This window comes from Oncorhynchus masou, chromosome 28 (assembly GCF_036934945.1).
Source record: "Oncorhynchus masou masou isolate Uvic2021 chromosome 28, UVic_Omas_1.1, whole genome shotgun sequence".
Classification (NCBI taxonomy): Eukaryota; Metazoa; Chordata; class Actinopteri; order Salmoniformes; family Salmonidae; genus Oncorhynchus; species Oncorhynchus masou.
Window position 1 is genome coordinate 86085887 of NC_088239.1, and position 19795 is coordinate 86105681.

The 19795-nt window shown below is 44.0% G+C and overlaps 1 protein-coding gene across 1 annotated transcript; it reads right to left on the bottom strand.

The window, feature by feature from the left end:
* Positions 1 to 4397: 4397 nt before the first annotated feature.
* Positions 4398 to 11878, bottom strand: LOC135518445 (transcription factor Jun-like). The gene is made up of 2 exons (XM_064943619.1): positions 11385 to 11878; positions 4398 to 9982 (listed from the first exon to the last, which is right to left on the bottom strand). Exon 2 carries the CDS (start codon positions 9843 to 9845, stop codon positions 8772 to 8774), a length of 1074 nt encoding a protein of 357 aa, XP_064799691.1. The 5' UTR covers positions 9846 to 9982; positions 11385 to 11878; the 3' UTR covers positions 4398 to 8771.
* Positions 11879 to 19795: the final 7917 nt, after the last annotated feature.

A 19795-nucleotide genomic window follows, 5' to 3' on the forward strand; every position in this document is an offset into this window, starting at 1 on the left:
TGACATGTTACCATGGTATCTCCATTACCAGCAGACAGGAAGGTATGAACACTCTGACATGTTACCATGGTAACCCCATTACCAGCAGACAGGAAGGTATGAACACTCTGACATATTACCATGGTAACCCCATTACCAGCAGACAGGAATGTATGACCACTCTGACATGTTACCATGGTAGCCCCATTACCAGCAGACAGGAAGGTATGAACACTCTGACATGTCACCATGGTAACCCCATTACCAGCAGACAGGAAGGTATGACCACTCTGACATGTTACCATGGTAACCCCATTACCACCACACGGGAAGGTATGAACACTCTGACATGTTACCATGGTAACCCCATTACCACCACACGTTAAGGTATGAACACTCTGACATGTTACCACGGTAACCCCATTACCAGCAGACAGGAAGGTATGAACACTCTGACATATTACCATGGTAACCCCATTACCAGCAGACAGGAATGTATGACCACTCTGACATGTTACCATGGTAGCCCCATTACCAGCAGACAGGAAGGTATGAACACTCTGACATGTCACCATGGTAACCCCATTACCACCACACGGGAAGGTATGAACAATCTGACATGTTACCATGGTAACCCCATTACCAGCAGACAGGAAGGTATGAACACTGACATATTACCATGGTAACCCCATTACCAGCAGACAGGAAGGTATGAACACTCTGACATGTTACCATGGTAACCCCATTACCAGCAGACAGGAAGGTATGAACACTCTGACATATTACCATGGTAACCCCATTACCAGCAGACAGGAAGGTATGAACACTCTGACATATTACCATGAACACTCTGACATATTACCATGGTAACCCCATTACCAGCAGACAGGACATCAAATCAAATCAAATTTTATTTGTCACATACACATGGTTAGCAGATGTTAATGCGAGTGTAGCGAAATGCTTGACATGTTTGACATGTTACCATGTTACCATGACATGCTTGACATGTTGCCATGTTACCATGGTAGCCCCATTACCAGCAGACCTAATGTTGTTAGGCACAGTCTCTGTATCAGCTGGGAATGACAATGATATGTGAAAGGTGCACATTGTTATGTTACCCGTTTATTCTACATCGACCTGTTTGAAAGTTTATCTACATTAATTCAGAAATTGCATTATTGTCAAATTACTCTGTAGGCGACTTCAAAGCTTCCTCTGGCATCTCACCATACATTTGCCTGTAGTTATTGAACTCATTTTGTATTATTCTGTACGTAAAAACATTCCACTTAATTTATTATGTGTTATGTTTCGAATGGTTTGTATTAATTTGTGGATGTCCATCATCCATTTCATATGATACAGTAAGTTACGAATTAGCAAAATGTGTTGCGAAATTGCAATAATTATATGTTATGAATTCTAATTTGTTGTGGCGAATGCTAATGTTAGCTAACTGGCTCACGTTGGCTAGACGAGGGATTAGGCCGGGTTAGAGTTAAGGTTAGGAATTAGGTTAAAGGGTTATTAAGGTTAGGGTTAGGGGAAGGGTTAGCTAAACGGGTTAAGATTAGGGTTAGGGGAAGGGTTAGCTAACCTGCAAAGTAGTTGCAAAGTAGCAAAACATTTGTAAGAGCTTGAAAATTGCTAATTAGCGGTAATGCTGTCCATGATGAGATTCGACCATTCAACCTTAGACGTTTTTGCCTGAAGTAACCTTCTGTCTTGTGTAACATATACTAATTTCTGGGTCACAGATTTATGTTTACTATGTTACGACTAGTCTATGAGACCAGGCTGGCAGGATGTTTGCTTGTTGTGATTAATTGGGGGAAAACAGTTGCAGGCAAGTTTCTGCCAGATGGGTGAGTCTTGGTGGTGGCAAGGACATCAAACCACACCCCCAAGCCAACTCACGTTTGTGTCATGGCCGCCAGCATTAGATGAGGAGCAAGCCAACTCACGTTTGTGTCATGGCCGCCAGCATTAGATGAGGAGCAAGCCAACTCACGTTTGTGTCATGGCCGCCAGCATTAGATGAAGAGCAAGCCAACTCACGTTTGTGTCATGGCCGCCAGCATTAGATGAGGAGCAAGCCAACTCACGTTTGTGTCATGTCTGTCAGCATTAGATGAGGAGCAAGCCAACTCACGTTTGTGTCATGGCCGCCAGCATTAGATGAAGAGCAAGCCAACTCACGTTTGTGTCATGGCCGCCAGCATTAGATGAAGAGCAAGCCAACTCACGTTTGTGTCATGGCCGCCAGCATTAGATGAGGAGCAAGCCAACTCACGAGGCCGCGTCAGAAACAAGTTTCTGACTCACTAAAAAATCCCATGGGACTTATCGCTAGAGTAAAGGGACGGGGTTTAGAGAAGGGGCTGTTATCGCAGTCTAACCAAGTCTGGCTGCTCAGTCGGAAATGGCACCATTACGCAGCTATCCTCTCTCTCATACGAAGCATCTAGACTGAGTGTACAAAACATTAAGAACACCAGCTCTTTCAATGACATAGATTTGACCAGGTGAAGAGCCATTGTCCCTTATCGATGTCGCTCGTTAAATCCACTTCCGTCAGTGTAGATGAAGGGGAGGATACAGGTTAAAGAAGGATTTTTGCCCAGAGCCAGTAGTTGATCTATAATGAAGTTCTGTATGAGGAAGTTACAGAAGCCATACCAAGAGCAGCTACTTTCACGTCTCTTGGTCAGAAAACCTGTCACTTTCTGTGAGATATGACTTGCTTAAGTCTGTAAAACACGGTAAGATCCCCCCCCCAACAACTCTCCGCTCCCCACCCCCATGTGGTTTGGTTTCGCGTCAGGTTAGTGGCTTGTGAAATCAGTAGTAAAGACTACTTCGTGTCATTCAAAAGTTGTTTCACATCTTTCTTACCGGACTCCTTTCTCCTTTGGCTCCGTCATGTTGGGAAAAATAATAGGTAAATACTGTGTTACTATTTCACAATGTGTTTAACTATTTCACAATGTGTTTAACTATTTCACAATGTGTATTACTATTTCACAATGTGTTTAACTATTTCACAATGTGTTTAACTATTTCACAATGTGTATTACTATTTCACAATGTGTTTAACTATTTCACAATGTGTATTACTATTTCACAATGTGTATTACTATTTCACAATGTGTTTTACTATTTGACAGAGTACAGAGTGAGTGGTATATGTTCAAGCTGTGTACAGTATAGCTGTCTCTTGTTGACGACACAACAATTAATAACAAGTTCCTGTTTCAGAAACATACTCCTTTTATTGGTTAGATTTTTTAAAAATCATTCAAGGAAACAATGAACACTTTTTCAAGAATACGGCAAATTGTAAACCAAAACAAATCAGTCGAAACAACAGTTTAAACCAAGGCAAGTCGCCCTGTAGCCATTAGACGTTTCCCTCTCATTGTACTTCCAACTATATTCAGACGGCTACCGTCCCAAAATGGCACCTTATCCCATAGAAAAAGAAAATTCAAACATTTTCAGACGCACCCTCTGACGTAGAATTTTCCCTTGGGTACACACCAACAGCTGTGTCAGTGCTCAACAGGATATGATGTCAGAAACTGCAGCTTCCCTTTAAAAGCCTTATTGATCCTTTACAACGTAATAGTCATTATCATCGTCGTCGTCGTTGTGAATAAACACAACTTATCTTCGATGTTCTGTTAACTTATTCAGAAGGTGTAGCCACTTGTCTACGTTACAAGTGACTTTATGTATGGCTGTATATTCAATGTGCTGTCATTTTATCCAGAAAAGGTAGCCGCTTGTCAAACACTGTCTCTTACAGTGCAGAGGTGAGCACCTAACCACCTGTACCACAAAACAAAAAGCCTGGGTCCCTGGGCCTCTGGGCCTCTGAGTCCCTGTGTCCCTGGGCATCTGGGCCTCTGAGTCCCTGGGCCTCTGGGTCCCTGGGCCTCTGGGCCTCTGGAGGCAGTTCAACGCTCACATACACCGTGTTACACTTACAACTTGGGTATCTATGACTGTCTCAAATCAACACATAAACTTAAGCAGCAAAGTCCCATTGAGACCAATGTTTCTTTTGCAAAGAAGTATTCCATGTTATTGTGTAAGTGCTGATAAACTATTATCTTTGGCTCGATCATGAGCGGTCAGAGTGCTTTCAATTTAAATGCTTTAAAATGTTCTCATCGCTTTTAGCCTAACAAATCACAGGGTTAACTGGAGAAAAAGGAACCGTGTCTAACCACTACGGCACCAAATCACAGATTCTCCCGCTTGACATTTCTCACGTGAATAAAAAGACATGTCTCAGATCGGCTCAGTTACTGAAAATGAAAAACAGTCTGAGAAACGAGTGTTAAACCTCCTCAAAGAGGAACAGCTCTTTTCAGGAATGAAAGATACACACACAGCGTCGATTGAACTTAGACACAACCTTCCTCGTCCCATCAACAACCTTTTTTTTGATCTGACTTATCCTGGGGGAAAAAGTTATGTGACTCTTGAAAGTGTATGAATACTATTTTACTGAAATCGACACAAGATGACTTTACATGACAAAGAGTAGTGTTCCTATGTGCACCTACTTCAGTACATACAAAATAATATCATTTTAAACATCCACCTCAATAAATCATGTATATTATGGAACTATAACAATCACACCAACATGTCAGAAGGTTTAACTCATCCTTTTTCACTCAATAATTGAACTCTAACAACGTTGAATACATTTTGTACAAAAATATAATCATTATCATAATTGACTTCAAAAGCCTTATTCAAGTTTAAAAAATACATCTTTTCCTTGACGCTCACAAAAATGATTTGAGAGATTTAAAGTCTGTCTTGATTATTCGTTCTTTTTTTCTCCAGACGAAGACGCACACTGAGTGTACAAAACATTAAGAACACCTGCTCTTTCCATGACATAGACTGACCAGGTGAAAGCCATGATCTCTTATTGATGTCACTTGTTAAATCCACTTCAATCAGTGTAGATGAAGGGGAGGAGACGGGGTTAAAGAAGGAGTTTTAAGCCTTGAGACAATTGAGACATGTATTGTGTATGTGTGCCATTCAGAGGGTGAATGAGCAAGACAAAATTATTAAGTCCTTTGAACGGGGTTTGGTAGTAGGTGCCAGGCGCACCGGTTTGAGTGTGTCAAGAACTGCAACGCTGCTGGGTTTTTCACACTCAACAGTTTCCCTTGTGGATCAAGAATGGTCCACCACCCAAAGGACATCCAGCCAACTTGACACAACAGTGGGAAGCATTGGAGTCAACATGGGCCAGCATCCCTATGGAACGGCTTCGACACCTTGTAGAGTCCATGTCCCGATGAATTGAGGCTGTTCTGGGGTTAAAATGGGGTGCAACTCAATATTAGTAAGGTGTTCATAAGGTTTTGTACACTCTGTGTACATAAATACCATTGTTTATGTATATACTGTAATTATAGGAAAGTACATTCAGTGCACCAACTATGTAATAGTACTTACAGTACAGAGACTTAAAGATATCTTTCAAAAATGTTTAAGCATCAATCAACAAAACAGTTTTCTTTAAGTTGCCATGTTGGTCCACTGCATTAAATCATTGTTTTTGTGAAGAAGTTAAGCTAATTCATATAGAAAGTGGAGCGCTTATTATATGATTTAAATACTTTATCGACAATCATAGGAAAACGCTTTAAATAAAGTATGAAATAGTTTGTAGAAACATGTCTACACAGAGTCCATGTTGAGACCACAGATAAATATCACACAAGATTTCATGTTTTGATTTATGTGCAATATCATATTTCCCCAAAAACATAAATACCAAAGATACATTTTGCATAAATAAATTGCTCCAGAAATGTTATAAAACAAGAAATAAAATCATTATCTATCTATTGATTAAAAGCCCTTGTCTTGTTGCTTCATTGTAGCTTGCTGCATTCTCAAGAAGTCTCTTCCCTTGTCCGTCTATTAACACAACAAGTTTATCTAAAATGTCTTTGAAAATGTATCTCTGACACAGTGTAGTTCAGGTTAACACAGCACTGATCCACAATGTTACCACATTGAACATCATTTGACTCCTACACTAAAACCTATAGGTCAACATTATTACAGGGAGAACAGTGCAAAGGGTATTTTGGTTGGAATGGAGGAAAATCTTTCAGAATTACCAAGGTTCCAAAATGAATTACCAAGGTTCCAAAATGAATTACCAAGGTTCCAAAATGAATTACCAAGGTTCCAAAATGAATTACCAAGGTTCCAAAATGAATTACCAAGGTTCCAAAATGAATTACCAAGGTTCCAAAATGAATCAGCCATGTTCCAAAATGACAACCAATAGTAATCTTACAAAGATGTGATTGGTTTAAATCTATTTAAACTATTTATATATCACAAGAACTTCTGTCTGTTTCACATGAACACAGTTATTTAATAAAAAACACATTTAGGTCTGGATTCAATCCGGATCGCACAAGATCCGTGTTAAAATGAAAAGGTAATTTCCCATGAAGCCAACATATGCATCTTTTACCCTGAATGCAGTCTCCGCAAACGCGGGAACATTGCCTTTAAATTTCAAACAAGCTATAACGCGGATATTCGGCAATACTTTGGCAATACGGATTGTATCCAACCCTTAGAGTTGAATGTCTCTAGAGGTTGGTTTTGCTGTCATCTCATACACACAATGCACAATTCTAAACAGACAGATAATATATTCCAAGACAAGAGACTAAAGTGACTCAAACAAATAAATCTGCACCTCTTTATCTACATCACATGATTAAGCCCGATGGATTTGATCAACAACATTGTGATACTTTGACCAATTAACTTTTTTTTTTTAAGTGGAAAAAGCTTGAATTCCCTTAACTTCAAACTACAGCGTAGAATGAGTATGCTCTGGGCCTTGAGGTGCCACACGAGACTCTTCCAATACCATTAATTGTCATTTGTTCTAAAGTCAAACTCAACTTTACTACAGATGTAACCTTATCATCTGACTCAGATAATGACAATTATAACTGACAATACTCAGGTAATGACAATTATAGCTGACAATACTCAGATAATGACAATTATTAACTGACAATACTCAGGTAATGCCAATTATAACTGACAATACTCAGATAATGACAATTATAACTGACAATACTCAGGTAATGAAAATTATAGCTGACAATACTCAGATAATGACAATTATAACTGACAATACTCAGATAATGACAATTATAACTGACAATACTCAGGTAATGACAATTATAACTGACAATACTCAGATAATGACAATTATAACTGACAATACTCAGGTAATGACAATTATAGCTGACAATACTCAGATAATGACAATTATAACTGACAATACTCAGATAATGACAATTATAACTGACAATACTCGGGTAAAAATACCATAGAACCGTGTTTTTCTTCATATTATTTTTTATCATAGAGATGACCTAGAATGTAGAAATTCTTGTTCTGAGGTGATGGGAACCCCGAATGTTTCATACTCTCTCAGTTATTATACTTCCTGTTTACCACAAACACCCGGGACCTACTGAACTGTATACTAGAGGCACAATATCCTCCACTACTCACTCTTCTAATGGTTACTTGGTTCAGTGTTGTAGACTGCAGTCGTCAGTCTGGTACTCTTCTCTTAAGCAGAGGTTTTCATGTGGTACTCTTCTGTCAAGGAGAGGTTTTCATGTGGTACTCTCCTGTCAAGCAGAGGTTTTCATGGGGTACTCTTCTGTCAAGGAGAGGTTTTCATGGGGTACTCTCCTGGCAAGCAGAGGTTTTCATGGGGTACTCTCCTGTTAAACAGAGGTTTTCATGGGGTACTCTTCTGTCAAGGAGAGGTTTTCATGGGGTACTCTCCTGTTAAACAGAGGTTTTCATGGGGTACTCTTCTGTCAAGGAGAGGTTTTCATGGGGTACTCTTCTGTCAAGGAGAGGTTTTCATGGGGTACTCTCCTGTTAAACAGAGGTTTTCATGGGGTACTCTTCTGTCAAGGAGAGGTTTTCATGGGGTACTCTTCTGTCAAGGAGAGGTTTTCATGGGGTACTCTTCTGTCAAACAGAGGTGCTTTGGTCACTTTCAGGGCTGCGCGAGGGCAAAATAAAAGTGAAATGTCTTGTTGTGTTACTACTACAACAACTCAAAGTGTCTGTAGAGGTTAGAGAGGTGGGATTCTCCCTTCTCCCCAACCACTCACGTAGTTAGCATAGAGAGGTGGGATTCTCCCTTCTCCCCAACCACTCACGTAGTTATCAGTTAGCATACAGTGGTGGGATTCTCCCTTCTCCCCAACCACTCACGTAGTTATCAGTTAGCATACAGTGGTGGGATTCTCCCTTCTCCCCAACCACTCACGTAGTTAGCAGTTAGCATAGAGAGGTGGGATTCTCCCTTCTCCCCAACCACTCACGTAGTTAGCAGTTAGCATAGAGAGGTGGGATTCTCCCTTCTCCCCAACCACTCACGTAGTTAGCAGTTAGCATAGAGAGGTGGGATTCTCCCTTCTCCCCAACCACTCACGTAGTTAGCAGTTAGCATAGAGAGGTGGGATTCTCCCTTCTCCCCAACCACTCACGTAGTTAGCAGTTAGCATAGAGAGGTGGGATTCTCCCTTCTCCCCAACCACTCACGTAGTTAGCATATTTCACTTACCATCACAACACTCCTCATCCCTGTACAGTAGAGGTACTACCTCCTTTAAAGAGGACTGACTCAGAGCAACAGAAAAAAAATACACTTCTCATCCCTGTACAGTACAGTCCGTTGATCAACAGTTGGTGCTGTCCCTCTCCCGGGTGCTGTTGGCCTGCAGGGTGGCTGAACTCACTGCTATCTGACAGCCGTTGGTGACGTGATTCATGACTTTCTGTTTGAGCTGGGCCACCTGTTCCCTCAGTACCGAGGCGGTGGAGGTCAGGTCACAGTTCTGGGTCTTCAGAACCTTCACCTTCTCCTCGAGCCTGGAGATCCGCTCCAGCTTCCTTTTACGACACTTAGACGCCGCGATCCGGTTACGTAGTTTCTTCCTCTCGGCCTTGATCCTCTCCTGGGTCTCCAGGTCGATGGGAGAGAGCGAGGGAGGGGAGGAGGTGGGGTCCCCGGAAGGGTGACGTATCTCTGGGACAGTCTGAGGGGCGTCCAACCCCCTGTTGTGAGGATGGTGGGGTCCCTGGCCTCCGGGTCCGTGGGGGCCGTGGCCTGGGTAGCTGTCGGGCATCTGGCCCCCTGGGTAGGATGATGATATATGGCTGGGGTGGTTCGGGTTGTAGCTGCTGAGGTTGGTATAGATGGGCAGGTCTCCTGCAGACATGATGTTCCTCTGGTAGGGGCCTTGCATAGAGGAGGAAGGGGACACGGGAGCTCCAACCAGCTGGTTCTGTTTATGAAGATCCGCCAGGGCTTTGACGAACCCATCGGCAAAACCCTCCTGTTCGTTAGTGGCGTTGTTCCGGTACATGAAGGGGTTACCTCCGTTAGGGTTGGGGACAGGAGATGTCGTCACCAAGCCCTGGTTAGACTGGATGATGAGGTGCTCGAGGTCAGGGGAGGCTAGCTTCAGAAGGTTCATATCTGACAAGCCGCCGGGCATTAAGGAGCTGTTTGTGTTGCTGTTAATCCCTCCCAGATTATTAGGATTGATATTACAGTTACTCCCCGGCTGGCTTTGTGACAGTTTCAGGCCAGAGCTGCTGTGGGAACCGCCTGAGAAGTTATGCGCCACCTTCTTACTCATCGTCTTGTGGCCCTGGTAACGTTGGTAATCGGCATGGTGATGTCCGAAGTTGTGAGGAATACCTGGGGCTTCGTCGTGGTAGAAAGGGGTATCCATTTTAGCCGTCATTGACTCAGGGAGACGGAATCTTCATCATCTGATTAGTTCAGGTTTAAATGGTCCCGTTGGCATTAGCTGTGAACACTAGGACATTTCCCAAGAAACTGTTTCTGTTAAAACATATTCCAATGAAGAATTCGGGCCACCTGTTAAGATAGAAAATACATGTAGATTCTACATATAATACAACATGTGATTTGAAAACCAAAACAGATACATTGTATTTGATTTATATGACTACAGTGGGAATAAAAAACTATAGTTTCACTTTCGCTCAAAAGTCAAAAGCAACAAGCCGCTTTTAATCATTGGAACTACACATAAATCCGATTTATAAACGTTGGCTATACCGTATATACATTCTAATTAAAAGCGTTGGCTATACCGTATATACATCCTAATTTAAAGCGTTGGCTATATATCGTATACATCCTCATTAAAAGCGTTGGATATTTCGTATACATCCTAATTTAAAGCGTTGGCTATACCGTATACATCCTAATTTAAAGCGTTGGCTATACCGTATATACATTCTAATTAAAAGCGTTGGCTATACCGTATATACATCCTAATTTAAAGCGTTGGATATTTCGTATACATCCTCATTAAAAGCGTTGGATATTTCGTATACATCCTAATTTAAAGCGTTGGCTATACCGTATACATCCTCATTAAAAGCGTTGGATATTTCGTATACATCCTCATTAAAAGCGTTGGATATTTCGTATACATCCTCATTAAAAGCGTTGGATATTTCGTATACAACCTAATTTAAAGCGTTGGCTATATCGTATATACATCCTAATTTAAAGCGTTGGCTATACCGTATATACATCCTAATTAAAAGCGTTGGCTATACCGTATATACATCCTAATTAAAAGCGTTGGCTATACCGTATATACATCCTAATTAAAAGCGTTGGCTATACCGTATATACATCCTAATTTAAAGCGTTGGCTATACCGTATATACATCCTAATTAAAAGCGTTGGCTATACCGTATATACATCCTAATTAAAAGCGTTGGCTATACCGTATATACATCCTAATTAAAAGCGTTGGCTATACCATATATACATCCTAATTTAAACTGTTGGCTATACCGTATATACATCCTAATTAAAAGCGTTGGCTATACCATATATACATCCTAATTTAAACTGTTGGCTATATATCGTATTTATCCTAATTTAAAGCGTTGGCTATATATCGTATTTATCCTAATTTAAAGCGTTGGCTATATATCGTATATACATCCTAATTTAAAGCGTTGGCTATATATCGTATGGTTGTAGGGATGTATTATCTGTAACACATGAATGAAGGCGAGAACCACTTTACTATTAGGCTCTCAATGAAATGATTTATCCTACAGTTTCTAATAATAATTATATTGTAATACGACTTGTCATGGGAGTGAATGTATAGAAGAATAGCATAAGGTTGAATATTGGCACATCATATAGCCTACAGTACATCCATATGATCATATACGGTAGGATACACTATTATAGAGTGTATCATCAGCATTCTTAAAATATACTTACAATAAGCGAAGGTTTCACAATTCCACCCCGGTGGTGGCAGGAAAGCCCGTTCAGTACGATGACTAGTTGATTAGCCTACTCGCGTTGCGTTTCGAGAAATAAACGTTCACGTGAAACAATCCAGTGACTCAAAGGTGACTCGAGGTAGTCACACCGATCGATATTGACACAGAATACCATCCATCGTACCGTAGACGTTACCCACGCACGCTGCCTGTAAACCGGTGTTCCGGTTCGAGTGTGTGTAGGCAGATGGTCTATTAATAATGAATATGATATCCGTGTGTTAAACAAAAATCATCAGTAAAAATTAATATCATCATCCCGTAAATTATTTGTATATATTTCACTGCCTTAGAATATAGACTGTTGACATTGGAGAAATCGGGCTTCTCTTCTGCCTCTCTCGTTGCCTCGTCTGCTAGCCGCCGCTGTCAGTTGGACTGGGGCTTTCTGCTTGGCCGATTAATACCATACGCCCTTCTCTCTCTCTCTCTCTCTCTCTCTCTCTCTCTCTCTCTCTCTTCTCTTTCCCCCTCTCTCTGTCTCTCTTTCTCTTTCTCTCTCTCTCTCTCTCTCTCTCTCTGTCTCTCCCTCATTCTCCTTCTCCTTCTCCCTCTCTCTCTCTCTCTCTCTCTCTCTCTTTCTCTTTCTCCTTCTCCCTCTCTTTCTCTTTCTCCCTCTCTCTCTCTTTCTCTGTCCCCCTCTTTCTCTCTTTCTCTGTCTCTCTCTCTCTCTCTCTTTCCCCCTCTCTCTCTCTTTCTCTTTCTCTCTCTCTCTTTCTCTTTCTCCTTCTCCCTCTCTTTCTCTTTCTCCCTCTCTCTCTCTCTTTCTCTGTCCCCCTCTTTCTCTCTTTCTCTGTCTCTCTCTTTCTCTTTCTCTTTCTCTTTCTCTTTCTCTTTCTCTTTCTCTTTCTCTTTCTCTCTCTCTCTCTGTCTCTCTCTCTCTCTCTCTCTCTCTCTCTCTCTCTCTCTCTCTCTCTCTCTCTCTCTCTTTCTCAAGTTCCTGTAACTACTCTGCATAGATGTTAGTATTTTCACAAAGGTTTATTTCCTTTTATTTGAAATTGTATTGGTCTTTTGAAAAGCCGAACTCTACTGCTCAATGAATTATATATATTTTATATATATATATATATATATATATATATTTTTTTTAAACCTTTATTTAACTAGGCAAGTCAGATTAAGAACAAAGTATTATATACAATGAGAGCCTACCAGAAGGCAAAAGGCCTCCTTTTAGGATGGGGGGGTGGGGGGTTGGGGGGGGTTCGTATTTACATTTACAGAATAATATAAAAATAGGACAAAACACACATCAAGACAAAAATAAACAACACAACACTACATAATAAAGGCAGACCTAAGACAACAACATAGAATGGCAGCAACACACAAACTCTAGGCTTTACAATGCAAACTGTGCAATATGTAGAGGGTTTTGCCTGGTTTTGAATTGCCACTACCATGCGCTAGGTATACTCATACAACAGTAGCTACATAGCACTCTTCAATGCTCTGGTACAAAACCCCGGAAAATGAGTGAGGACGTGAGGACGAGACACACGAACATAACTCTTAGTGGAGTAATGGCATAAAGATAATAGCACTCACCACATATCCCATAAAACCCTATTGGCCTACTTGGTTAGTTGCACAACATTTGACAATGTTCTTGGCACTTCCACACAAGATGTAATAACCTGTTGATAAGGATTTGGTTCTCAACAGCATTCACTTTCATTCTATTCTAAATAGGCAATGTGTAAGCCTACAGTCTAACTGGTTTGGTCTTTTCCAGCAGGCATCAGAGCAGGAAGAGCAGGTCTATGGTACACCGTGAGGGGTTGAGAACATGGTCAATGCAGTCGGCAACAACACAGGTCCCATATGGCATCCTATTCCCTGTATAGTACACCTCTAATAGGGCCCTGGTCAAAAGCAGTGCCCTATATAGGGAATATGGTGCCACGAGGGACCTAATTCTTATGGTATCTGGTCAAAAGTAGTGCACTATATAGGGAATAGGGTGCCATTAGGATGCCCCCTACTCCTCTACACTACCCCAGCACCACACTGCAGATAGGGCCAGAGGGAGTCAGTACTGCCTGCCTGGCTTTAGATGGGGCCAGAGGGAGTCAGTCCTGCCTGCCTGGCTTTAGATAGGGCCAGAGGGAGTCAGTCCTGCCTGGCTTTAGATGGGGCCAGAGGGAGTCAGTCCTGCCTGCCTGGCTTTAGATAGGGCCAGAGGGAGTCAGTCCTGCCTGCCTGGTTTAGATGGGGCCAGAGGGAGTCAGTCCTGCCTGCCTGGCTTTAGATAGGGCCAGAGGGAGTCAGTCCTGCCTGGCTTTAGATGGGGCCAGAGGGAGTCAGTCCTGCCTGCCTGGGTTTAGATGGGGCCAGAGGGAGTCAGTCCTGCCTGGCTTTAGATTGGGCCAGAGGGAGTCAGTCCTGCCTGCCTGGCTTTAGATTGGGCCAGAGGGAGTCAGTCCTGCCTGCCTGGCTTTAGATAGGGCCAGAGGGAGTCAGTCCTGCCTGGCTTTAGATGGGGCCAGAGGGAGTCAGTCCCGCCTGCCTGGCTTTAGATGGGGCCAGAGTGAGTCATTCCTGCCTGCCTGGCTTTAGATGGGGCCAGAGGGATTTCTTCCTGCCTGCCCGGCTGCAGATAGGGCCAGAGGGAGTCGGTCCTGCCTGCCTGGCTTTAGATGGGGCCAGATGGAGTCAGTCCTGCCTGGGTGGCTTTAGATAGGGCCAGAGGGAGTCAGTCCTGCCTGGCTTTAGATGGGGCCAGAGGGAGTCAGTCCTGCCTGGCTTTAGATGGGGCCAGAGGGAGTCAGTCCTGCCTGGCTTTAGATGGGGCCAGAGGGAGTCAGTCCTGCCTGCCTGGCTTTAGATGGGGCCAGAGGGAGTCAGTCCTGCCTGCCTGGCTTTAGATGGGGCCAGAGGGAGTCAGTCCTGCCTGCCTGGCTTTAGATGGGGCCAGGGGGAGTCAGTCCTGCCTGGCTTTAGATGGGAAGAAGGGAGTCAGTCCTGCCTGCCTGGCTTTAGATGGGGCCAGAGGGAGTCAGTCCTACCTGGCTTTAGATGGGGCCAGAGGGAGTCAGTCCTGCCTGGCTTTAGATGGGGCCAAAGGGAGTCAGTCCTACCTGCCTGGCTTTAGATGGGGCCAGAGGGAGTCAGTCCTGCCTGGCTTTAGATGGGGCCAGAGGGAGTCAGTCCTGCCTGCCTGGCTTTAGATGGGGCCAGAGGGAGTCAGTCCTGCCTGCCTGGCTTTAGATGGGGCCAGAGGGAGTCAGTCCTGCCTGCCTGGCTTTAGATGGGGCCAGAGGGAGTCAGTCCTGCCTGGCTTTAGATGGGGCCAGAGGGAGTCAGTCCCGCCTGCCTGGCTTTAGATGGGGCCAGAGTGAGTCATTCCTGCCTGCCTGGCTTTAGATGGGGCCAGAGGGATTTCTTCCTGCCTGCCCGGCTGCAGATAGGGCCAGAGGGAGTCGGTCCTGCCTGCCTGGCTTTAGATGGGGCCAGATGGAGTCAGTCCTGCCTGGGTGGCTTTAGATAGGGCCAGAGGGAGTCAGTCCTGCCTGGCTTTAGATGGGGCCAGAGGGAGTCAGTCCTGCCTGGCTTTAGATGGGGCCAGAGGGAGTCAGTCCTGCCTGGCTTTAGATGGGGCCAGAGGGAGTCAGTCCTGCCTGCCTGGCTTTAGATGGGGCCAGAGGGAGTCAGTCCTGCCTGCCTGGCTTTAGATGGGGCCAGAGGGAGTCAGTCCTGCCTGGCTTTAGATGGGGCCAGAGGGAGTCAGTCCTGCCTGCCTGGCTTTAGATAGGGCCAGAGGGAGTCAGTCCTACCTGCCTGGCTTTAGATGGGGCCAGAGGGAGTCAGTCCTGCCTGGCTTTAGATGGGGCCAGAGGGAGTCAGTCCTGCCTGGCTTTAGATGGGGCCAGAGGGAGTCAGTCCTGCCTGGCTTTAGATGGGGCCAGAGGGAGTCAGTCCTGCCTGCCTGGCTTTAGATAGGGCCAGAGGGAGTCAGTCCTACCTGCCTGGCTTTAGATGGGGCCAGAGGGAGTCAGTCCTGCCTGGCTTTAGATGGGGCCAGAGGGAGTCAGTCCTGCCTGGCTTTAGATGGGGCCAGAGGGAGTCAGTCCTGCCTGGCTTTAGATGGGGCCAGAGGGAGTCAGTCCTGCCTGGCTGGCTATAGATGGGGCCAGAGGGAGTCAGTCCTGCCTGCCTGGCTTTAGATGGGGCCAGAGGGAGTCAGTCCTGCCTGGCTTTAGATGGGGCCAGAGGGAGTCAGTCCTGCCTGGCTTTAGATGGGGCCAGAGGGAGTCAGTCCTGCCTGCCTGGCTTTAGATGGGGCCAGAGGGAGTCAGTCCTGCCTGCCTGGCTGCACATAGGGCCAGAGGGAGTCATTCCTGCCTGGGTGGCTTTAGATGGGGCCAGAGGGAGTCATTCCTGCCTGGGTGGCTTTAGATGGGGCCAGAGGGAGTCAGTCCTGCCTGGCTTTAGATGGGGCCAGAGGGAGTCAGTCCCGCCTGCCTGGCTTTAGATGGGGCCAGAGGGAGTCAGTCCTGCCTGCCTGGCTTTAGATAGGGCCAGAGGGAGTCAGTCCTGCCTGCCCGGCTGCAGATGGGGCCAGAGGGAGTCAGTCCTGCCTGGGTGGCTGGCTGTGTTGTCCAGTCCAACTGCGTTAGTTTAGTTAAACCATCTGAAGGTGAACTGCTCTAGGATGTTATTCAACCTTAGTGAAGCAGTGAATATCGGACTGGACTGTTAAAAGTGTGTACCAAATGCCACCCTGTTCCCTGTGTAGTGCACTACTTTAGACAAGAGCCCTATTCCCTATGTAGTGCACTACTTTAGACCAGAGTACTATTCCCTATATAGTGCACTACTTTAGACCAGAGCCCTATTCCCTATGTAGTGCACTACTTTAGACCAGAGCCCTATTCCTTATGTAGTGCACTACTTTAGACCAGAGCCCTATTCCCTATATAGTGCACTACTTTAAACCAGAGCCCTATACCCTATATAGTGCACTACTTTAGACCAGAGCCCTATTCCCTATATAGTGCACTACTTTAGACCAGAGCCCTATTCCCTATATAGTGCACTACTTTAAACCAGAGCCCTATACCCTATATAGTGCACTACTTTAAACCAGAGCCCTATTCCCTATATAGTACACTACTTTAGACCAGAGCCCTGTTCCCTATGTAGTGCACTACTTTAGACCAGAGCCCTATTCCCTATGTAGTGCACTACTTTAGACCAGAGCCCTATTCTCTATATAGTGCACTACTTTAGACCAGAGCCCTATTCCCTATATAGTGCTGATGGTTTAACTCACCTTGAATTTAGGTGTTCGCACATTCAGGATTCATGTGTGGAGCTGATTCGGTTGGACAGAATTGCTAGAGTTGTGGAGGTAAACATCACATCAACCAATCAGAACAAGAGACGTTCTAAAATTGGTTTCCTGAGGGTCTTGTCTACTAGCTACACAAAACTGAATTTATACTCGTAAAAAAAAAGAAGTTATTTCCCAATTTGAAATGGATAAAGGCAAACATTTTATTTATTACCATGAAATTAAATCTTGTGGGAGTTTGGACAATTTGTTACACTATATTTTATGAACCAACATGCACCCCCCCAAAAAAAATAATATCAAAGCAAGATATGAATCATACATTTCAATTTCTTTGACTTGCCGTGAAATATTTTGAAATAAATATACACTTTTATGGCTAAAGTGATAGTCGTAATGAAACACTTTGAAATAGGAAATTAATGTCCTTTCAGCTTCCACATTTTAACATAACATATTTTACAGTATAGCAATTCTTTCTATTTATGTATCTATTTACACACTTGGCTTGAGTTGATTCCAGTTTTCAAGGCAACATTTCTCACATGTTATTTATATGTGCCAGACAGTTAAATGTACTGTATGCCTCTCAATATACAACAGATGTGGGGACATTTTTAGATGAAATACATTGATATATATTTGCGACATATAACACCTGCTGTACAGTGGCATGGAGTGGTGATTACACCTGTGCTATATTCACAAGGAAGAAAAACTCACCGCTGAATTATTGCTCAAAAAACACATGTCAAAAAGAAGGGAGAAATAATGTAGAGAAAACTACAACTTTGGCCTCGTTTCCCCAAAAGACAGTATGGGGTTTATTTACCAACTGTTAGGTAGCTACGGAGCTCTAGATATTAGTGGAATACATTATGGTGCGAATTGAGGACAAGAGAGGTTGGAACAAACAACTCATGACGGAGTGTCTGGCAACATAGAATAAACATTTATTTGAGAAGCTCTTTACACAGCCTAGACTCTGGCAGGGTGAGGGACTGAGGCCTGGACTCTGGCAGGGTGAGGGATTGAGGCCTGGACTCTGGCAGGGTGAGGGACTGAGGCCTGGACTCTGGCAGGGTGAGGGATTGAGGCCTGGACTCTGGCAGGGTGAGGGACTGAGGCCTGGACTCTGGCAGGGTGAGGGACTGAGGCCTGGACTCTGGCAGGGTGGGGACTGAGGCCTGGACTCTGGCAGGGTGAGGGACTGAGGCCTGGACTCTGGCAGGGTGAGGGATTGAGGCCTGGAATATGGCAGGGTGAGGGACTGAGGCCTGGACTCTGGCAGGGTGAGGGACTGAGGCCTGGACTCTGGTGGGTAAGGGACTGAGGCCTGGACTCTGGCAGGGTGAGGGATTGAGGCCTGGAATATGGCAGGGTGAGGGACTGAGGCCTGGACTCTGGCAGGGTGAGGGACTGAGGCCTGGACTCTGGCAGGGTGAGGGATTGAGGCCTGGACTCTGGCAGGGTGAGGGATTGAGGCCTGGACTCTGGCAGGGTAAGGGACTGAGGCCTGGACTCTGGCAGGGTAAGGGACTGAGGCCTGGACTCTGGCAGGGTGAGGGATTGAGGCCTGGAATATGGCAGGGTGAGGGACTGAGGCCTGGACTCTGGCAGGGTAAGGGACTGAGGCCTGGACTCTGGCAGGGTGAGGGACTGAGGCCTGGACTATGGCAGGGTGAGGGATTGAGGCCTGGAATATGGCAGGGTGAGGGACTGAGGCCTGGACTCTGGTGGGTAAGGGACTGAGGCCTGGACTCTGGCAGGGTGAGGGATTGAGGCCTGGAATATGGCAGGGTGAGGGACTGAGGCCTGGACTCTGGCAGGGTGAGGTATTGAGGCCTGGAATATGGCAGGGTAAGGGACTGAGGCATGTGCTCTGGCAGGGTGAGGGACTGAGGCATGGGCTCTGGCAGGGTGAGGGACCCATAGAGTTATTTACTTACTCTATGGGTCCTATATAGGGATATTGTTATTTACTAACTCTATGGGTCCTATATAGGGATATTATTATTTACTAACTCTATGGGTCCTATATAGGGATATTGTTATTTACTAACTCTATGGGTCCTATATAGGGATATTGTTATTTACTAACCCTATGGGTCCTATATAGGGATATTGTTATTTACTAACTCTATGGGTCCTATATAGGGATATTGTTATTTACTAACTCTATGGGTCCTATATAGGGATATTGTTATTTACTAACTCTATGGGTCCTATATAAGGATATTATTATTTACTAACTCTATGGGTCCTATATAAGGATATTGTTATTTACTAACTCTATGGGTCCTATATAAGGATATTATTATTTACTAACTCTATGGATCCTATATAGGGATATTATTATTTACTAACTCTATGGGTCCTATATAGGGATATTGTTATTTACTAACTCTATGGGTCCTATATAAGGATATTATTATTTACTAACTCTATGGGTCCTATATAAGGATATTGTTATTTACTAACTCTATGGGTCCTATATAAGGATATTATTATTTACTAACTCTATGGGTCCTATATAGGGATATTATTATTTACTAACTCTATGGGTCCTATATAGGGATATTGTTATTTACTAACTCTATGGGTCCTATATAAGGATATTATTATTTACTAACTCTATGGGTCCTATATAGGGATATTGTTATTTACTAACTCTATGGGTCCTATATAAGGATATTATTATTTACTAACTCTATGGGTCCTATATAGGGATATTGTTATTTACTAACTCTATGGGTCCTATATAGGGATATTGTTATTTACTAACTCTATGGGTCCTATATAGGGATATTGTTATTTACTAACTCTATGGGTCCTATATAAGGATATTATTATTTACTAACTCTATGGGTCCTATATAGGGATATTGTTATTTACTAACTCTATGGGTCCTATATAGGGATATTGTTATTTACTAACTCTATGGGTCCTATATAGGGATATTGTTATTTACTAACTCTATGGGTCCTATTTAGGGATATTGTTATATTGTTATTTACTAACTCTATGGGTCCTATATAGGGATATTA